Source organism: Gossypium raimondii, chromosome 7 (genome assembly GCF_025698545.1).
Source record: "Gossypium raimondii isolate GPD5lz chromosome 7, ASM2569854v1, whole genome shotgun sequence".
NCBI classification, from domain to species: domain Eukaryota; kingdom Viridiplantae; phylum Streptophyta; class Magnoliopsida; order Malvales; family Malvaceae; genus Gossypium; species Gossypium raimondii.
Genome location: NC_068571.1, coordinates 34,692,173 through 34,714,697, shown reverse-complemented (window position 1 = coordinate 34,714,697; position 22,525 = coordinate 34,692,173). Strand labels below are relative to the sequence as shown.

The following is a 22,525-nucleotide window of genomic DNA, read 5'->3' as shown; positions in this document are numbered from 1 at the left end:
CAAAAGCAATTGGGTGCCCATCTTGCATCAGTACTCTCCCAATAGCATAATCTGATACATCCGTGCGTACCTCGTAAGGCTTCGAAAAATCCGGTAAGGCAAGTACGGGTTCCCTCTTCATTTCTTGATTCAATTGATTAAAGGCCTTCTCACATTCCAGATTCCAATCCCATACCTTCCCCTTTTTCAACATGTCCGTCAAGGGTGTGGTAATTCTAGAGTAGCCTTCGACAAAGTGTCGATAGTAATTTGCCAACCCAAGGAAAGATCTCAACTTCGTTACCTTGTTTGGAGGCTCCCACTCGGAAATGGCTCGAACCTTGCTCTTATCCATTCGGATCTTACCACCTCCCACAATATGGCCTAGGAATGACACCTTTTGTTGGGCAAATGAGCACTTCTCCTCCTTGATGAACAACTCATTTTCCCTTAAAGTTTGGAACACCTCCCTCAAGTGTCCCATGTGCTCCTCAAGAGACTTGCTATACACCACAATATCATTAAGGTAAACAACCACAAAATGATCAAGAAAAGGTTCAAGTACCTTTTTCATTAGGGTGCAGGATGTAGCTGGGGCATTCGTGAGTCCGAAAGGTATTACAAGGAACTCATACGAACTGTACCGTGTCACACAAGCTGTCTTTGGCTCATCCCCCTCGGGTATCTGAACTTGTTGGTACCCCGATCTCAGATCTAACTTGGTAAACCATCTTGCACTACCAAGCTGATCGAACAAATCTGCAATAAGAGGAATAGGGTACCTATTCTTCACAGTAATCTTGTTTAGAGCTCGATAATCGATGCACATTCTCAAGAACCCATCATGTTTCTTTTGAAACAACACTGGCGCACCGTATGGAGATTTAAATGGTCTAATGAATCCCGCATCCAAAAGTTCCTTCAATTGTTTCCGCAACTCTTCTAATTCTGGTGGAGACATACGATAGGGAGCCCTTGCTGGCGGCATCACATTGGACACTAACTCGATTTTTTGGTCTACCTCTCTCTTGGGTGGCAAGCTTTTAGGCAACTGAGCAGACATTACATCTCGAAATGATTGTAACAATTGACCCACTTCTTTCGAGGTCTCACTTGCAGACTCAGCGGTCTCTTCGATCTTCAAGGTGGCTAAATATGAGACTTCATTTCTACGTACTCCTTTAGCAAACTGAATTGCTGACAGTGTTTTTCCCTCAAAGCTTCTTTTCCTTGTCACTTTCACCATGCATTGATGTTTTGTGTCTGAAATCACCATGTAATTGCTCGAAGGGGCAATAAGAACATTAACATGATCAAGGAAACTTAGTACAACCACAAAATCATAATCATCAAGTGGTATTACCTTAATGGATACCTTCCCGGACCATTCGCCTAGCTGAAGATCCACTCCCTTTGCAACCCCCTTGATTGGAACACTTTTTGAGTTCACTGTTTTGATCCGACCCACTTCATAATCTATCTTGAAGCCTAGTTTACAAGCAGCCTCCTCGGACATGAACAAATCAGAAGCGCCTATGTCAACGAGCGCATTCAATTTTCTGTCAGCCACAATGATGTCTACAAACATCAAACCATGACTCATTCTATCTTCGGCATCCCCTAGTATTGAACCAAGATTGTTATCCTCCACATCAGACTCCTCCTTTACTTCCTTAGCCTTGAGAGCAGCCTTCTTTGGGCAGTCCTTGATCATATGTGGACCATCACAGTGAAAGCAACTTATAGGCCCACTCTTTCTCTTGTCCCAAGGCTTCTTACCATTGCCATTCCTAGTGGGCCTTTCTTTATCTCCCCCACTATTACCCTTTTGATTAAATCTGGGCTTAGAAGAATTGGTATTGTCTTTCTTCCCACCAAATTCAGCAAGCGATTCTGCTACGGACGTAGCCTTGGTAAGTTCTTGAACTCCTCGGCGTTGCAACTCTTGCTTCACCCACAGTTTTAATCCGTCCATGAAGGAAAAGAATGCCTCTTTCTTCCCCATATCTGAGATTTGGAGCTTAAGTTCGCTAAACTCCTGCGCATACTCCCTCACAGTGCCTTATTGCGCAAGCCGACGTAACTTTGCCCGAGCCTCATCCTCGGCATACTCTGGGTAAAACTGTGCTTTGAACTCATATCGAAACTCATCACAAGTTCTGATTTCGGTCCCACTACGTCTCACATCAGTGGACCTACGACGCCACCACAACAAAGCAATGTCAGATAAATACATCGCAGCAATAGTTACCTTAGTGACATCCTCCGTGATGCCTTTGGCACAGAAGTATTGCTCGATTCCCCACAAAAAGTTGTCCACATCTCTTGCGGACCTTGTTCCCTTGAACTCCTTGGGCTTGGGAACATCAATATTGGGCTTGGGTGCGATAGCAGCTAACCTACCATTACCCAAAGCAACCTTATAGATTGTGAGTTCACCCTTGAGCTCCGCAATCTCCCCTTTCAAGGCCGTCACCATAGCCTCAATGGCATCATCTCTACCAGTCAACTGTTCCACATTGTCCAACACATACACTTTGAGCTGCTCCTACATGGACTGCAATCCATCATGTAGCCTATCATCGACATCATCAATCCTCTCCTTGATATCCCCCACGGAATTCTCGAGAGTGACGACACGATCCTCTAAAGCTGACAATATGTCCCTCGAGCGGCTAGCTTTCCTAGCCCTCCCACGGGTCTCCATTCCCTCAACATTCCCAGCAACTTCTTTCGACATCTTTCAACGGTGGCTTTGAATATTAGCTCTGATACTAACTGTCACAGACTTAGATTTTTCCTACGCAATCCGTGCGGCCTTAGGTAGTTTCTTTACTCCAAAAACGCCTAAGTCAGCCTAACTCGCAACAATAAATGATTCAATAGAATTCCCTCAAGGCACCCACAAAGAATAGCAGAAGAACGAAGTAAGAACAAACGTTGAAAGATGAACAAAAGCCACAGAAAAGCAAGAGCACTTTGAGAGAAAAGTTTGAGTGAATACTCTAAAGATTCTTATTGATAACTCAATGAAATACAATGAGCAAAGAGGTCTCTATTTATATTTGAGCCTCCCTAAAATCAACGGTGTAGATTAAAGTACATCAATGGCTACAATTAAAAGCTATATACAATTAAAACTCTAAGATTACATAATCTTATCTTCTCGAATCATATATCTTTGAAGATTATCTTCCATATTTATCTGGCTCTGGAGATGGGTTTTTAATCTCTCCAAGCAACGGACCAGTTTGATTGGGCCAAATGACCTCCCTCAAATACGATGGATTGCACAAGTTTGTCATGGTTGCGTGCTCCCATGCGCAACCCATGACATTAGTGCATGGTTATCACAACTTAGTCGACCTCACACCAAATATGCAAAGTTCAACGATAACAATATTCCTATACAATTAAGGTAATTCACACAATGAAATAACTAAACAATATGGGGACCCCTATACTCTACGACATGTTGATTATATCTAAAAAACTCCAAAACAGTTTACCGTGTAGTCCAATAATGTTAAAAGTAATTAATAAGCATAATTAAAACCATTAAAATTAGTTGATGAATTAAAGTTGACAATACCATGCATTTAGTTTAACTACAATATAAGGTAAAATAAAATATAGAGATCACAAATCGAACCTTCGTGTTAGAACACTCCACAACCTTTAGCATGCGAATTAACTACTCATTAATCTTAAAGATTATTATTTATATTTAATCAAAATTTTATTATGCATGCAATGCAGCAAATTCAGTTGACTAAGTATTCGACCAAGAACAATTGAAGCAACAAATATTTAGATGAATGAAAGCCAATTGCGGCATATCGTGATATCAAATGTTGATCGAAATAGTAGTGGCCTTATGAAGCAAATTGGTGGAATAACATTGCCAACTTTAAAGTACCAAAAATTGAACATTGATAGTAGCAACAGTACAGGGGGTTGATACTGATTTGGTCCCTCTGGTTTCATCTCAACCTATACTGCTGGAAGGCTGCGCAAGTGCCGTCTGAACAGATCGTGACCTTTGTGAATGAGTTTTGGCGCGCTTGGGAGGATGCTGGCCAAGTGTACGCAGTTGCTGGGAGGCGAGAGTTGGGTGGCCGACGAGATAGTGTATACTCTTGGGCGGCTCCAACATCGGGGGTGGTTGAAATGCAATATAGATGCCTCTCACTCTGTTGTGGATGAATCGATTGGTTTTGCGGCGGTTGTTCGAGATTTGTATGGGCATGTGATTCGAGGCTTCATTGGGTGGATGGAAGGTTTGGTTAAGCCTTTGCTGGCCGAGGCAATAGCTATTTGGGAGTCCCTCTCTTGGCTTAAGACATTATACATGGATAGGGTAGTTGTTGAATCAGATTGTTTGAGGATTATTGAAGCACTACCCATCTCTCACAATATTGACAGTGAGTTTGGTAGGATACTGCACGGTTGCTCACAGTTACGATCATCATTTGGATTTTTGTCCTTTTGTTGGACTTATCGAGATGCCAATAAGGTGACTCACACTTTAGCTAGAGTGGCCCTTTTACATGCAAAACATCCAATTAATGTTCAGTCTATCATATCTTCTGATTTTACTTCACTTGTGCATCATGAAACTGAGGGACTTAGGACAGGGTATATGGGATAAGCCTATTGGCTTGGGTTAGTTTGTCCCTCTTCTTGTTCTTTTGTTATGATTAATGAATTATGGTTTTGCTTTAAAAAAAATAGTAGCAATTATAATGGGGATGAAACAATGCTAATTGAAAAATTACAGCAACAATTTAAAGCACTTCTGGCAACATATTTGAGAAACAAGCAGCTGCTTAATTGGCAGCTATAATAGGGCAACACAAGGAGCAATAATTGAAAATTTAAAGCTGATGGCAGCCGTCACTTGGGAGCATTTTGGTAGGTACTAAGCAACAGCTTATTGGAAGAATTTAACACCATAATTTAGGCAGCAAAGGGAATGGTGCAACAAGGACAAATTGAGGCAAATGACGGCAAATCTCTAGCATCTAAGTGGTAAGCAATCGGCTGCACATTAATAGAGAAACAAACGATGTAAAGGGGGATAATTAAGCAGCAAAGTCTAATTGAAAACCATAATGAACTGCAGAACAACTAATTATCAATCAGCAATAGCAACAGATTTTTGAATAGCAATTTGCACCTCATACACGACAACCCAGCAAATAATTTTAAGAAGAAAAAAAATCAGCAAGGGACTTGTATGGATGGATGAAAGCAGTCAAAAATTGAGCAAAAAGAATGCGGTAAGCAGTCAAACAATAAGGGTGTAATTGGGGGCAAACAAATGACAATTAAAGAATGAAATTGAAGGGCTGATTGTGGAAAGCAAATGGATAAATTCTACAGCGATTTTATTTCAACTAATTGAACCACAAAAAATTTGAGGAAAACTAAAAGTAATTGAAAGTAGCTAACTTAATTGAGGCAAGCGGTGATGACAATTTCAAGCAAATAATAGAATCTTTTTTAAGGCAATCAATGGAGCCAAGCAAATTGGAATGATAATGGAGTCATCATCTTAGCAAGCAACTTGGTAACAATAAACCAAAGAAGGAAAATCAACTTGAGTTGTGATTATAATAGATTAATGCTTGAATTTAAGAAGAAAAACAATGTCTAGTAGAACATGCAAAAACTGATTCATTCATGTAAAAACCTTAGTTTTTCCTATTTAAAATTTTTAGTTTATTAGCTTCATAAAATCCCCTTAATTCATCCCATGTTCAATTAAGTCCTCAAGCTTAAACTTCAAAACTCTCCTTCAATTCAATCCTTGACCCAAATTAATTCTGATAAAGAACTTTAACTCTGAAAATAATTTCTTTTGATATAATTATAAATCTTAGTTTACAATTAATTCTCAGTAAACCTCATGTCCTAAAAGTTAATCCTCTATTCCGGAAGGCCCCTTGCCATGTCAGGGATCATACAGGAGATCATCCCAGAAGCTCGTCTGCTAATCCTCAAGGGACCATCTTAGAGATCGTCTCGAACACCCACCATCTAGCCAAGATCGTCTCGAAAGTTGGCCCACATGTAGACCTCTCGACAAGTACTAAGATCATCCGACCAGAAACGATCTCTGACACCGTCCAAGGGACATTCTTGAGGCTGATCCTAACCGTTCTGTTGCTACATCCGTCACATCAGTGACATTTTGTCATCAATCGCTCGTCTTATCGGCATCACCCGCTTTTGAGAACCGTTGCTCTAAATGTTGTGGCCCGAGAAGTGTTCTACCCTCAACGATTTTAGTTAGAAAATATTGAAGATAACATCAATGCGGATTCGAATTTGTGGTTTCTGCTACGATTGCGAAGGGTCGGTTTGTATTTGGGGCAAGGAATGATTTCAGTTGATTTGGATTATCATGAAACCAAAGTAGGGCGAATTGTTATGGAGCTGTTATTTGTGTGTTATATTGAAGATTTTACAATTAGGCAGTTATGATTCTATTTTTCTGGGCTTGGATTTGGTGGTTTTTCATTGGCTATGCTGAATATGGAGGGTGGATATGTTGCATTTGCCTAGGTTTCTTCTTCCTTGGAAAACCTGCTCTCTAGTACTGACGGTTTTCTTCATCTTGAACTCCTGTCTAAGTGACTTGGATTTTTTATAAGAATTTTTATTGACTAAAATTTTGGTACTTTTTATTGGCATATAACACTCACATCCCTAACTGAATATTAGGGACGAAAAAGAAATTCAAATTACATCTGCAACACCACTTTCTCAATCAAACCCCAAAGGTTTTCAATTTTGACAATAAAATGTAAAGAATATTTAATCCCGAAGAAGAGAAAGAACTGAGAAGATCAATGAAGAGCAGAGGACGAAGCATGAGGCTCGGAGGAAAGACCCAGCTCCAGTTTCAATCAATGGCGACGGAGAAGGTGACGGTGCCAGTTCGGTATCTAGCGCCGTCACAACACTCGATGAGAGAAGCGCCACCGCAAAGAAAACGTACAAGAACGCGCTGATGATGCTAAGGTGCGCCATTCTTGATAAGAATATTTTCCAAGAAACCAAATAAGGAGAGAATTTGGAGATTTTGAGTGGGAAGAGAGAGTAAAGATTCGTTATATTTATAGGCGTCCCTGATATTGATTTTCAGGAATAAAAATGATGGTCCCAGAGTTACGGTGACGTTTAAATATTTTGGTAGGAAGCTAGTTTGGTGAACCGTTGATTAATCAAATGAAGATTGGAAGCATCTGAGTTGCCTGACGTAAAGCAAATTGTTGTTAGGGACTCCCAATAGGACACGTGCCGGAAAATGACTGTGTTTAAATTTTTGCTTCGAAACTAGCCGTTATATCCCAACGGTCACCTCTTCTACGGTACGTCTTAGTACAATTATTTCGTTTTCGACTTCAGCCAAATTTTTTTTTTTTACTTTGTTGAGAAATTTGTTTCAAATTAAAAAAAAGGCTTCGAAGAATATTAAAAAAATTGAATTATTTTCTCTAATTTTTTGAGTCTCAAACATATAAAATTGATCAAATCAATCATTTGATTTACATAAACAGTTAATTCTTTTATGAAAATGTTGACGTATTTATTAACATAATCTTATCAACATTGGTCATTAATTATATCAATAAAATAAAAATTTTAAAATAAACTTATTTTAAAAATTCAAATTCAGAGTGAACCTGGACTAATTATAAATTCATTATGAAATCATAAAAAATAAAAAATATTAAAACTTATAAAATCATTATAAAATCATTAGAAGTTATAAAAAAATCATAAAAGTTATAAAACCATAACTTTTAATGAATTAAATCTCAACTTAACTAATATATTAAAAGATGCAATTTGATATTAGAAAAAAATACGGTTCAATTGTAAATTTATCGATTTATTAATGTAAATTCAAATTTCAAAGTGGCTCGGTTATGGTTCAATTTGATATGAGGAAAAAATTATTTATAAAATTTCTATAGCCATCAAGAGGAAAAATGATAATAAAATTATGGTGAATATGAATATAAACTTGGATTCAAGGAAAATAGAAGTTTAAAGAGAGAAAGTCAAACAATGGGTTCATATCAAGAGAACAAGGTAAGAAATTCAAATATTTCTTATAGAATTTATATTTAGTTGAAGTAGAGGCGTAAGAAAATGATTTGGTGTGAGTTACGATTATGTATTTGATGTGTTTATGAAGTAGAAAAGAGAAGAAAGGATGGAAGTGTTATAAGAGAATTAAAGGTAAAATAGTGAAATTCTAACAAAAGAGAGGTAAGTACTTCTAGAATTTTACTATACCTATTAAAATCAAGTATAAAATATGTGAAATTGTTATATTAGTAGTTGTGTGATTGACTTAAAAATATTTGTGTTATTATTTAATTTGAAATTGATTAAAGTATAGTGAATATATCTATTTAATTTAAATTTCAAAGTGAACTAATGTTGTGTAATGAAAGTATGGAATAAGTGATTAAATTGTAAAGCATACAAAAATTAATGTGTAGAATATAATATTATGAATAAGTGCTTAAATGAAGTGTTATATGGTAGTGAGTTAAATTTAAAGTGATATTTAAGTGGATTTATAATGATTATGAAATTTCATATTATTAAGGACTAAATTGTAAAACATTCAAAAGTTATTATATGTGCTAAAATATTGTAATAAAATGTTTAAATGAAGCGATCTATGGAAGTAAAATGTAATCTAAAGTAAGAATAAAGTGATTATTGAATTATATGTTAACAAGAACTAAATTGGAAAGATAGTAAAATTAAGTGTAGTGAAATTAATGTAAAGAGGACTAATTAACAAAGAGAGTAAAAATTAGAAGTGTGAAATAAATATATTTGAATTGAGAGTTTGAATGAATCATTTATGATAGTGAATTTAATTCTAAGTGAAATTAAAGTGATAATTGAATGAATATTGATTTTCATGAAAATAAAGACTAAATTGTAAAGAATGTAAAGTTTTATATGCTATTAATTAATAAGTGATAGCGATGGAAATGTTACACCCGGTTTTCATTAAGGTTTGGAAATTAAGGAAGATTTGGGAGTTAATTGAAAAAGATAGTAAGTTCGACGAACTCTACTGAAAAGATTAGGAATTTTAGTGGCTGAATGGTAATTAGTTGGGTCTAAATTCTGGTTCAGTTAAGTTGGAACTGATTGGTTCCTTAATGGGAGGCAAAATGATTACCAATGAGTGGTTATTTGGGGCTTTGGTAACCGTGCGTGGAAGAGGTCATATATATGTATGAGGAGGATTATTTTACAGGTAGAATTCTTCTCATTTCTATTTTATTTTCTTCTTTTCTACATCGCCTTCTTTGGTTTCTCTGAAGAAGAGAAAGTTGAGGAAAGCTCTCATAGGGAAGTGATCATGAGGTTTGAGTCTGGAAAATAGAGAATCCGGTGAGCTGGTAAGCTTCTTAATATCTCACCGTGAATTTGAGAAAAAAATAGAAGTAAAGATTTTTGAAATCTTTGAGAAAGCTTCTGCTTGATACTAGATTCTGGATTTTTAAGTTGAATATTGTCGGTTTAATTGGTATATTGGTTTTCGTGCTTAGCTTCTAACACGAATGAGGCTCTAGCATTTTAAAAAAGCTAAGCTAGCAAGGACGAAGGATAGCAAGTGAGTTTTTATACTCCAACTTTGGGTGTTTAGTAGTTGTTGTGTTGTTGGTTGCATGTTCTACTTATATGTTTGCTCTGAGTTCTATGGTTGTATTTGATTCGGTGAACGAGAAATTCATGCATGCATAAGGCTATGTAAATACATGAATGTCTGCAAGTATGATCTTTAATCTGTATGATAGAACTATGTATCGATGTGCTGATATGTGGCATACTCCATGTTATGATAGTGAGTGTAACATTATACGTGAAATGTATGTTTATAAAATACGGTGTACGGGGGGAGTTACTTTGGCGGGTTAGTTGAAGTTAGGAAATTGGTGTAATAGAGGAATGAACGGATGGAAAGGGAATTTGAGGAAGTTTGGCTAGAAGATGGTTATCTACTATCTCTACGAAGCGACACCATGAAAATGGTTATCTACTATCTCCACGAAGCGACACCATGAAAATGGTTATCTACTAAGTATATGGAATGACACCATGGAAATGGTTATTGAATCATTGGCTTTGAAAGTCCATGGCTAGCCATGGTATGATCCAGTGGTGAACAGGTACGCCTTATGACAAATTAAAGTCCGCCAGGACAGTGCCGTTTGGGCATATAAGTGGAAATCACTATATGATTTGTGTGGCAAAAAGTCTGACATATCAGTAATGGCGTGTATGGGAACGTAGACAAGCGTACTAAGAAGAGGTCCCGCCAAAATGTGAAAGTAAGAGGAACATGTGGAAGCGTCTTGTACGCGAGTATACATGGAGGGAAGAGGTATTTTCTTTAAAGTAGTTGTGAATAATTATCATCCATTAACAGTCCGTCAGAGTTCACGAATAAACCAACATTGATGATGAGAAAGTGATACATTATTTATATTTTAATTCTAAGTAATTATTGGTAAAGAGGTTGCCAGAAAAGGAAAATTCGCCAAAAGCTATATTAGATGGAATGTCTGCCATGGATTAATAAAGAAAGAGGACGTCTGTTAGGACTGTATAATGTGGAATTTTGTCAAGGATAACCTAAGGAAGAGATAGTCTATTGGGGACTATCTGTTGTTGGGACTATCTTACAAGTACGAGTCCGCAAGGGAAAAGTGGTGCTTAGCTATCAAGAAAATCTAATATTCAAGGTCCATAAATGAGTATATTAGTAAATGTGTCTTCCTTTAAAAGAAGGTATATGCATAAGTTAAGTTAAAAAAAGTAAATGTCGGGATAATATAGTAAGTCGGTGATGATTTTAATGTGGAATAAAGGGATTAGGGTAAGAATTTTTCGTTGTGGCGAGATACCTACAAGTCCGCCAAAGGTAGTCACCAATCCACATAACTTCTTATATGGTTATCTTGTGATGAGTCAAATTAAAAGGGTAAAATCAAAGACTGAGATGAAGACTAGATTAAGTCAAGTCTTAGAAAAGGGTGTCAACAATAGTATAATATCATCTAAATCACCACGATATGTTCGCCAATGATTTGAACAAGAGGAACGTATGGGCGTCGTATGTACCAGTCAAACTACGGAATCCCTGACAAAAGTTAAGGAGTTTAATTATGTGCATTAGTTTTATTTATTACCCGATACTTTAAAAGTCACTTACCAATACTATTGTATAGATTCTCACTAATTTCTTTTGAACTTACGAGTATTTTACCTTGAATGCAGGGTCAAGGAATAACTTAAGGGTTGTGTGAAGGGACCAAGCCAGACGCTGCAAATTTCATGCGAATGACATAGTGGTTATATCATGTATATAGAGGGGGTCCTTAGAGGCTACACTTCCGGGTTCAAATAAGTGTAATTTTATCAAAATTGTAAGTTCCGAGTCACTGTATATACATATATATATGCATACATGCTCAGTAATTGAAAATGTTTGTAAGAACCTTAATTGTAGAAAGTTTATTTGTAGTTAAATTTTGAAAAATGTTGATAATTAAAGAGATTAGAGTAAAGTTACGTGGTAAATATGGACTAATTCTGGCAATATTAAGTTGTAAATAGATCAAGTTAGAATTGTTGTTAAGTAACTTAGATTAATTATGACATTTGCTACCCGGACTCGGCGATCGGGTTGGGTATAGGGTGTTATAGGAAATGACAATATAAATGCCCAAGTACACAAGATATGAACATGTTGGATACAGATGACATGCCATTAGGTAACTTTCAGCGCACGTAGTGACAGTGGCATTTCGGTGCAAATCAATGATAGTGGTACTTCGGTGCAAATCAATGATAATGGCACCTCGGTGCAATTCAGTGATAGTGGCTCATTGTAACACTTCATTGGTTCTGCACTTTCGTGCATTCCAGTGTTCTTTCTGTATATCTTGCTTTTTTAGTTGAGTCTACTATGGGCTAAACGAAAAGTGTTAAGTGAAATCAATAATAACAGATAAGTGAAATATGGTAAGATTGTAAGTGGAAATGAGCATTTAATGATAATTTAATTTAATTTATTATGTTATATTTAAAGTATTGGCATGTTAAATTTAATTAAGGTAATGGTAAATTTTAATTTTTGATCTATTTACTAAGCTTTTATAAGCTTAATGTGTTATTTTTCAATGCATAGGTGACAAAGGCTCGAATTAAAGCTTTAGAGTGAAGATACAATCTCAACTCATCACATCACATCTCAAAGTCTAAAAAAGGGTATGATTTTGATCTTTTGGCAATAGATTATTAAATATACAAAGGTTAAAATAAAGTATGTGCACAAGATTTCTAGTGAAAATATTTGAAGAATATTAATCATTTTGTTAACATTACAAATTTAGCTAAATTTTGAATTGAGTTATATGTGGAATTATATGACGTTTTAATGGAGAATTATGTTGTATAATGTTTAGAAGTGATATGGAATGATTGGTGGCAGATAGTATTGGAAATAGAAAGAATCAAGGTAAACTATTTTCAGTGTCGCGACATCAGAACTAAGTGTCGCGATACTGGATGTCATTGGAGCAATCTACTCCTAAAGTCGTGACTTCCATTCTTTGATGTCGCGACACTGACCTTGCTTACCTTGTTTTTTACTCAAAAAACTTGAATGGTTTCCATTTGTAACCAAACTTTAAAAGAAAGAAATGACTTGATTAGCTTCAAATGAATCTATTTATGTTAAAATAAGTTTTGAAATTGATGTTTGTGTTAAGTATCCTTAGTGACCAAATGTGACATCTCTTACTCGAGATGTATCAGTTCATTTTGGGTGAGGGGTGTTACATTAATATTTTTAAAATTTTTATGATTTTTTTGTAATTTTAAAATGAATCTGGACAAATAGATGTCCATACTTAAATGAACTTGGACAATCATTTTTCCATGTTCATTTTATACTTGAATTTTAAAAATAATTTTTATTTTTTTGAATTTTTTAATTTTGTGATGATGTGGTAGTGCCATGCTAGCAATTGATATTGACATGGATCACCATGTCAACATCCGTTGGCTAGTGTGGTTGTTGTTAATGCTTTTATAAGTGGTTTTGTTAGAAACTAATGATAAATGTTAGCCAAATAAGTTCAGGGGCTCAATTAAGTCAAAAGCTTAGGAGGGGCTTAATTGATTTTTTTTAAAAAATTCTTCAATGGCCTTTTATACTACTAAGCCAATTTAAAATAGTTATGTGGTGATGATTGTCGGAGAACTTTTTTTTGGGAACATGTGGGAATTGTATATGAAATATGATATGTACGGATATGATATCCAATTATGTTAAAATTGGTATATTATGTAATTGCCTTTGTAAACTATATGGAATGATTAGGATATGATTAGCATGTTAATAGAAACTAGTTTATTTGCATATAATAGAAGATTATGTTATTGAATCTGAGGTGTGGTTTTATGCTTTATATAATAGCACTTGAGTGCAAATGTGATTGGTGTATAGGTTAGATAATTTTGTATATCCGACTCATGTCACCTAAGGTTTACTAAGTGCTAACGTATTGATAATATGACCATAATTTGATAAAAAATATTGGAATTCTATTATCTATAAAACATTATAAATGAATTGAAAATTTTCATGTGCATAAATGAAGGTATTATAAGAGATAATGAATAATGAAATAAGTATAGTCTTATATGTTGAATATCAACACCAACTAGTTGAAAAATATGTTTTGTTAGTGTTTATTATTGTAAAAGTTTAGCTTTTGTCTTTAGTTTTTAGGTACTAAGTTTAGTTTAAGTATTTTGTTAGTAGGTTAATGAATTCCACATCACTTAGGAACAAAAGGCAAGGGATTATGAGTTTATATAAAACTCATATCCCACATAGCTTAGAAAAACAAAGGTAGTGGGTATTGGGTCTATAGAAAGACTTATGTTGTAAGTAAAATATTAGTTTCGTGATGTCATGGACGTGGGTGTTCTACAATATATGTTCAAACCATGCTTGATTTATTTTGTAAGATTTGAAAAGGGTTAAGAATTGTAATTATAACATTAATTTTATTAAACAATCATGATATGAAAAATGAAATTAGAAAATGAAATGGAAATGAAATTAGAAAATGAAATGGAAATGAAATGGAATTAACTTGCATCGTAAGTGAATATAGGCTAATGAAGTAAATCCATAAATCAAATTTGAATGAATGATTTTTAGAATAAATGAAAGATTGAATTGTATTATGCTTAAGTGATATAAATACTTTAAAGGCATGTGTTAAGTATTATGGAACTAAATTGTTATATGTATTAGTCTATGTCCATATGACTTATCGTATTTATGTTAAGGTTGGTATTATCACCATATATCTAAATATGTTACCTCACACTTGGTAAAGGTAAGTTAACGAATTCTATGAGTACTTACTAAAAAAAGTCTTTGCTTACTCATCTTTAACGCATAGATTAAAAGTATATTATAAAAAGTTTAAGCTCGTATTTTGGATCCACATCCCACCACAACAAGGCTTGAAGAGCATGGCAAATTTGATAAATATTTTGGTTCATAATATGACATATAATTAAGTACTTAAGTTGGTTAGAATGGTTGTAATGGCTTTGAATGGTTAGTATAGATTTGTGAGCCACTAAAATTTGTGGTAAAATTTCCTGGTGAATGAGTAATTTTGAGGTCCTAGTGTTAGTAATTGATGTGATATGATTTGGTAGGTTTTGGTCAAGTTTTGGAATTATTTGAAGTGCTTAGAGACTTAAATTTAGGTCACCTACACTCAAGTCTCAAGACATGACTCCTTTGTCTCAAGATTTGCTTGAAATTGATTTAGAGGTTCTTAGTTTTTATCTTGAGCACAAATTGAGCCATGACATGAGTTCTATATAGATATTTGGATATTTGAACATGTGATTGAATGACTAGGAATTGGACGATGTCTCCAAACATCTAAATGTGACATCATTTATTTGTGATTAATACAAATCTGAGTAAGGGGTGTTACATGACCTCTTTTTATAGAATTTCAATTTTACTAACACTACATCAGCTATCACACCTTATATTCTTAAGTTAACTCCTTATATTATACAATGAAAAATCTCAAGTCTCTTTATTATTTTTAACTTTCATTATCAAACTATTATAATTACTATCATTTCCAACTTCTTTTTCTTCTAACAAATAGTATTAATCTTTCATTTATTCACATGTCATTGATTCTCATGTTAAACAATTATAAGTATATATTTTAATTAATATATATTTATGTCACACCCGAATTTTTTTATCAAAACTTGGCCAAAATATGAGACCCTGGGTTATTTTATATGTTTCAATTTAATCCTACGACATCCTATCTGTACTTAATTATAAAATTTGGGGGCTGAATTGGGCATTAGTGATAATTGTCAATTTTTTTGAGAAACTTGTTAAGGAATAATGGCTTGTTTCTAATATTTATATTAAATTGGTTAGTGTTTGCCGGGAAAGTGATGAATAATCAATAAGAAAGTAGCTATATAAGGGAGAAGGAAATCGGTGAACACAAATATATTTTTCCCTCTTCTAAATTCTTCTCAGCAATCATTTTTCTCTCTGTTTATTTTTGAATAAGAGAAAAAGAAACAAATGAATCGAGATGCATATTGGTGAAAAATAACAAATTAGCTTAATAAAGTGTGGAACTCGAGAACTGAAAGGAGAATAACCAAGTGACATGGGAATGGTTAAGTTGGTGTGGGTGCTACCGCTTTGAGGTAATTGTTGGTGAGTCACTGAACTGAAATATTCTATTTGTATCTTGTATGTTTCTGTGTTGTGGTGGTTGGATTATAGTTGTTGAGAATTCACTTGTGTGTTCTACTGATATGATGAAGATGTTGATTTGCTATGTGATTTCTGCTAAAATGTTAATGGGTGTGTTAAGTGTTGTGGTACATATGCATGCCTGTTGTGAGCATTAAATTGGGGTACCTATAAATTTTTGTTGGGAAAATTATTGCTGATCATGTTGTTTTGTTAAATCGTTTATTGGTTGTAGTGTGTATTAGTGTTATGGTGAAATGTTGGTATGCTCTGTTATGTGTCATTGAGCCATATGATTAGTTGTATGTGTGAATCTACTGAATGTTTGATATATATTCACTTGATGAGAATAAATGGAATACGGTGCATGAGAGGTATGTGTTGGTTGGTGGATGAAAGAGTAAGGAGATGTCATGTTGTGCACTTTGTTCCACTTGTTAACTGGCTTTGCGCAGGTCCAGTTGGAGGATACAGAGAATGTTTATGCATGTTATTTGGCTTTATGGAGGTTCGATTAGACTGTATGGAGATATATGCACACATGCATGTGATGACCTTATGGGAGTTCTTCCCAAGTATGAGACTTTGTGAAGTCTAAGGCTCTAAGCCTCATGTATGTATGCAAGTCCCATAGCCATGGACATACGGAAGATAAGATAGTCCACTGGACTTGTCCATATGTTTCAAGTTAAGACAGTTCGTTGGACTTATCCTTACGTTTCAAGCTAAGATCGTTTGTCAGACTTGTCTCTAGTTTCTATGCAAAGGCTATATACGCAAGACTATGCTATATGGAAGTCTGCTAGACTATCTATTCAAGGATCAGTATGAATGAGTCCAAAGACATGAATCCGTACATATAAATATACATATATGATTCCGTACATATGAATTCACATATAAGATTTCGTATCTATGAATCTGCCTATGTGATTTCGTATCTATGAATTTGCCTATGTGATCACGTATCTATGAATTCACCAATGTGATTTTGCATCTAACACTCTTGGCTCATCTACTTCAAATATGAGACACAATACAAACTCCCTAACCAGTTTCAAAAATGGTGGAATTGATATGGACCACCTTCCAAACTTGTGGCCCAATTTTTTGACAATTTCCAATGGAGCCATACCCAAAACACATACAAAAGAAATCATTTTTTCCCAAATTATGTATTTCATGGATCGTATCCTAGAGTTATGGTTATGAGTAAGATTTATACTTGAGTCCCAATAATAGTCTAAAATTTCAAAACAAAATGGTGGGACAATTTCAATGATGAGAAGTATAATTCCTAATACTTAGATGAATTTTTTAACAAAAATCTAAGATTATGCAAGTCTGCATCCCTAAACCAAACTATTGCAAAATTTCTCTTAGCAAGATCTACTACAAATCCATTGTTTGCCCTAGACAAGACCAAAATAGAATACAATAAGCTTATAACTAAAATCCTTAGCTCATTAAACTCCAATTCAGAAGGAGAAAAGTCTTCAATATCGTTAATATTTCACTTGTATCTTTTGCAGTGAAATATATTTAGTAGTGTCCGAGGACATAGGCATAATTTGTCGAACCTGGTTAAGTTACAAGTGTTCTTTATCACTTTTTATTTATCTTTCAATATTTTGTAGGGTATAATTGTAGTGATATATTTTGCTATTAAATTACATTGTAGAGAGATTTTTTCTAGGAGGTTGAGTATTAAGTGAGATCGTTTGTGACCCCTCTAATCTTTCTTGGTAATTAAACTTAGTGTGATTTTCAAGTATAATAATTTACTCTTTTTTTACCTTATTGACACAACAAGTGATATCAGGGTTGAAGGTTATTCGAAGTATGCTATGTGGTTGCAGTTTAAATAGATATTCCATATTAGAAATGATTTTCTTGCGCGTACTGAAAGATTATGGCTGAAATAGTGAACAATCTAAAAGGGTCCACATTTACAACATCAATAGCTCCAACATCATCCATGTAGGCGAGATCGACAGTGAAAAATATAAGATTGGTAGTGGAGATCTTCGATGGCACAAGTCATTTTGGTATATGGCAAAGTGAGGTTCTAGATGCTCTCTTTTAGCAAGGTTTAGATTATTGGAAAAAATCCAGTCTGAAAAATGGTTTTCTTCCACAGTAGAAAATAAAAATTTTGAAAATCGAGTCGGTTTGTGATATTTATAGCAATAAACTCATTACCGAAATCACACGTGTTTCTGGTTAGACGAATCCTTTTCATTCCTGGCTTTCAACTAAACAATCTTCTCTACTATTCTCGTACCACAAACTGGTTCAAGTATAAGCTCGAATTAGTCGAATCAAAGTTAGAACCATAAATAGTTTCTTTACTTTTAGTGTGAAAGCAAAATCTCTCTCAACAGAAATCAGTAGATTTGTTATTCTGTAAAATAAAGTTAATACTTAAAGAATAAACTCTCCCTATTTTCGGGCAGAATAACAATTTCTCAAAGTTGTATATTTAGCCTTTCTGGTGTCATCTATTTATAGGAAGAAAAGGTAAAACCATTTTTTAATTGTAGAAGTATATTTCAATAAAAAAACAAACTCCTAGCCTAACTAGGATTAGGTGGGGCAACAACCTTAGTTAAACAAACTAAGTTTTGTCATCCCTCTGTTTAAACATTAGGGGCATTTGGGCCTCTCCCATATCGAGTTCAATTACAACTAATTCTTGGACTTTTAACCCAGTATTTGTTTTTATATTTCTCAAAATAAACATTTTAAATTAATTTAAATTGACTAAATTTCCAATTAAATAATTTTATCAACCCAATTCTAATTCTATTAAAATCATGACGAATCTACTATAAAAGAATATAAGAGAAAATATATGTAATATTTCAACATTCAATGGATTCACCATGACCAATAAATTTATTTCCAATTTGAAATTCATTTATTTGAAAACCATAAATTCATTTTTAAGTCTTCATTTAGAAAAAGCCACATTCATTTTCAAATGTTTCTCATTTCTCTAACTTTTCCATATCTATCCATTTCTGTTCATTTGATTCAACATGCAATTCATTTATGGTTTCAAAGAGCTAGCAGAGGGATTGATTGGATATATTTGATTAGGGCTCAAATGGTTTATAATTAAGTTTCAGTTTTTGACTTATTAATTATAAACTCATTTAGTCATGATGTCATTCCACTATAGTATCGTGATTGAACTCTCCCCAACGACATACCATTAAAAATTCAACTCAATCAATGCTTATCTAATGACCATATCATAAGTGTGTTACCATCATAGAATATTTTTAATCTCGTTGGGATAAATTTGTTCTCCCAATATGATCATATTTTATCTCATGATAACTATTACATCTTTCTTTAAGAAAAGTCAATTACTATCAAATAGTAATCAAGTCATTCATCACAAAGATGAACGACCCATGGCCACATTTACTTTTCATCAAACATGTAATGCCAATGAGAGGATATCATTTACCCATGTCTCGGGATATGAATTCCATTGTTGTTAATGATGCTACATACTGTAGAAGTCGTATACACAATGCATCAGCTTTCGATTCCTTATCTATTTGAACTTAGGATTTTACTTACATAAAAGTATATGAGTCACACATGCATAATCTGTCATCCACTCAAGACTAAAGTATGCCACACTTTGAATGTCATAAGTGAATAAATCCATAAATAGATTCAAGATCTATTCTTCTTGGGTCCAGTGTGATGTATTGTCAGTCCAATCACATCAATGTTTCTATTTGAAAGGAGTCATCCACTCCAATGCCCAATACAAGGCATCTCCCCAATTGGATTTGATAGACAACGTATTAGTCTTTCAATCAGTTTCTCATTTTCGATTAGAACAAGGACATATTTAGGTTCGTCTACTAATATAAGCTATCTTTTCATATTACAATCCGACCAGGTAATACCACTTAGTATTAGTTTAAACATTAGACAACCAATGAGTTAGTATTTGCTTCTATTTTCCATTGCATGCAAAAACCACATGAGGACATTATACAAAGTATATTAATGTAATCCATGAATTATTTTATTAGCCAATATGTTCGAAAAAATTACAAGTGTACATAGACGAAAATACTCAGAAATGATCGAAAGAATTAGTTCATGTGTTTTAGCAGTTTTAAAGCCCAAAAATGAAAATAAGTCATTCGGTCATAGTGAACAAGTTGAGTTGTGAAATATTGACTATATTTTCTTGAAAATTTTACCATGGGTAAAATCCTCATAATTTTACCGGGGGTAAAATTGGGATGAGAAATTTATTTAATTGGAAAATTAATGTTTATTTTGAGAAATAGAAAAATATGTATTGGGTTTGATTAAATTATAAAGTGATGTGTTAAAAGTCCAGAAAACACATATAATTGGGCCCAATACAATGAGATGCTTGAATCCCCATCATAATACATATGAGGGGAAACACACCCTATTAGCCCATCTCCCTCTCCTAGTTGGAGTAGGAACTTGTTTTTCTATTTGAAATAAACATCTACAATTCAGGAAGGGTTCTACATTCTCTCCCTATAAATAGATGAAACCGATAGAGAAATTTACATAACTTGGAGAGATTGTTACTCTGCCAAAAAATAGAAAGAATTTATTCTCAACTATTAAATATATTTTTCTAGAATAACAATTCTACCGGTTTCTATTAAAGAAGAGAGAATATTCATTTTCACCCCGAAGATAAAAGAAAACTTTTTCTAGTTTTGTGGTTTGATTGAATTGGTTCAAGCCCACACTCGAAGTAGTTCGTGGTACGAGAATAGCTAAGAACATCATTTGGTTGAAAGTTTATTGCTATAAATATCACAAACAGGGTCAATTTTCAAAATTTTAATTTTGAAAACATAGGTAAGATTTTGGTTCAAGGTTTATTGATATAAATATCACAAATAGGGTCAGATTTCAAAATTTTAATTTTTCGCTATGCAAGAAAATCATTTTCAATCTCTCTTCATCTTGTTTGATTAATATTTGATAATATATGACATTCTTGTAATTATTTGCATGTTTAGGGAATGTATGTGAATGAATGTATCTAATTATTTTATTATTATGGATAATAAAGTAATTTTGTCAAAGTTGTGATTCTTAGAAATCCATTTGTAATTTAATTTATTTTTAGGGCATGTATATTTTGGATTATGGACTATTATCTCTATACAGGGTTTTATTTTATTATTTATTTAGAATAAAATATGTGAGTCGGAAATGAATATAGGAATTTTGTAACCTAATTTTTCCCGATGAAACTCGAAAAAAATAAGAAGACGAAAACTTGACCCAGTGGAGCTGACAATGGTCGACGATGGCCCAGCGGTGACGATGAAAATGTGAACCAAAACCGCAGCAGAAGACCGTGGTGGCGAAATTACAGACCCAAAGTATGTTTTGAGTAACTTCTATAATTCTATAATTTTATTATTTTTCTAAGATGAAATCATGGAAACTTTGGTTGGCCAGAGTCGTTTAAGTTTTATGCTTTTATATTGATGAGATAAACATGATGATATTTATATGTTTAATGGTGTATGTTCATGCATGTATGAGATAAGTATGCCATATAGATTAGGGAAGAATGTCACACGTACTTGTCATGCATATATTGATCATTCATCATTGAAACTGGTAATTAAAAACCTTGCATGTTTTTAAAATATTGAGTGGGAGAAGGTCCCTAAACAAGACCTATAGCCTCCATCAATGGTCTTTTGTGATGGCATGAAATGGATCTACCCTAAAGTAAACGTTGTCATGTAGATCTCACCGAGGAAATTAATTGAAACGTTGTCATGTAGATCTCACCGAGGAAATTAATTGAAAGTAAGTAGAATTTTATAATGATTGTATGATAGTTGGATTTGTGGTGATGATGCGATAAGTGTTGAGTTGATGGCTATACACTTAAGATCATCTAGCGAAGTAACTCCCCAATGAGCTATGATTAAGTTAAAATAGTGGTCAAACATTACACGATTGCTAGTACGTGTGAATGCTTAAGGAATTAGGTTCATGTACTAATTGGATGGAAATCCATGTTCTTACTAGTTGATCATAATCACCTCAAGGTGGCTTTATTTAATGGGTGTAAGAATTATCGTTGTAATGACTTACAAATGCTTTCAAGGTTTAATATATATAGAAAGTTTATTTTGCATATATTACGTGTTCAAATCAATTAATTCTTGAATTAATTCTTGATAAATTGGTGATTTTATGTTTAAATTCTATCATGAACGGAATTCAGACGCTTTAAACCAAGTAGAAAAGGACTAAATTGCAGCACAAGCAATAAAAAAAGGGGTTGAATCAGAAATTTAGAGACATTTAAGGGTTGATCAGATTTTTTACTTTGTAAAAGTCATATTTAGAAAAACAATCTTATATGAATGTGATTCATGTAATTGGTTATTGGGTGAGTTACGCTAATTTTAGTATGTGATATGTATATAAATAGGGTGTATGGTGACCTTTGAAAAACACACTTGAATACTCTAGAAATATAGAGCAGTTTATTTCTTTCATGCATTTGTAACAATTTTTCTTTCCTTTGAATAAGCATTTTGCCACTTTCATTTCATATTACTTTCATTTTACAAATTCTATTTAATTGCTTTCCAAGTCTTA

General features: G+C 33.9%; 1 protein-coding gene across 1 annotated transcript; it reads left to right on the top strand.

Moving 5' to 3' along the window:
* Positions 1–4,027: 4,027 nt before the first annotated feature.
* On the top strand, positions 4,028–4,630 carry LOC105762407 (uncharacterized). The gene has a single exon (XM_012580219.1). It carries the CDS (start codon positions 4,028–4,030, stop codon positions 4,628–4,630), a length of 603 nt encoding a protein of 200 aa, XP_012435673.1.
* The last annotated feature ends 17,895 nt before the right edge of the window (positions 4,631–22,525 follow it).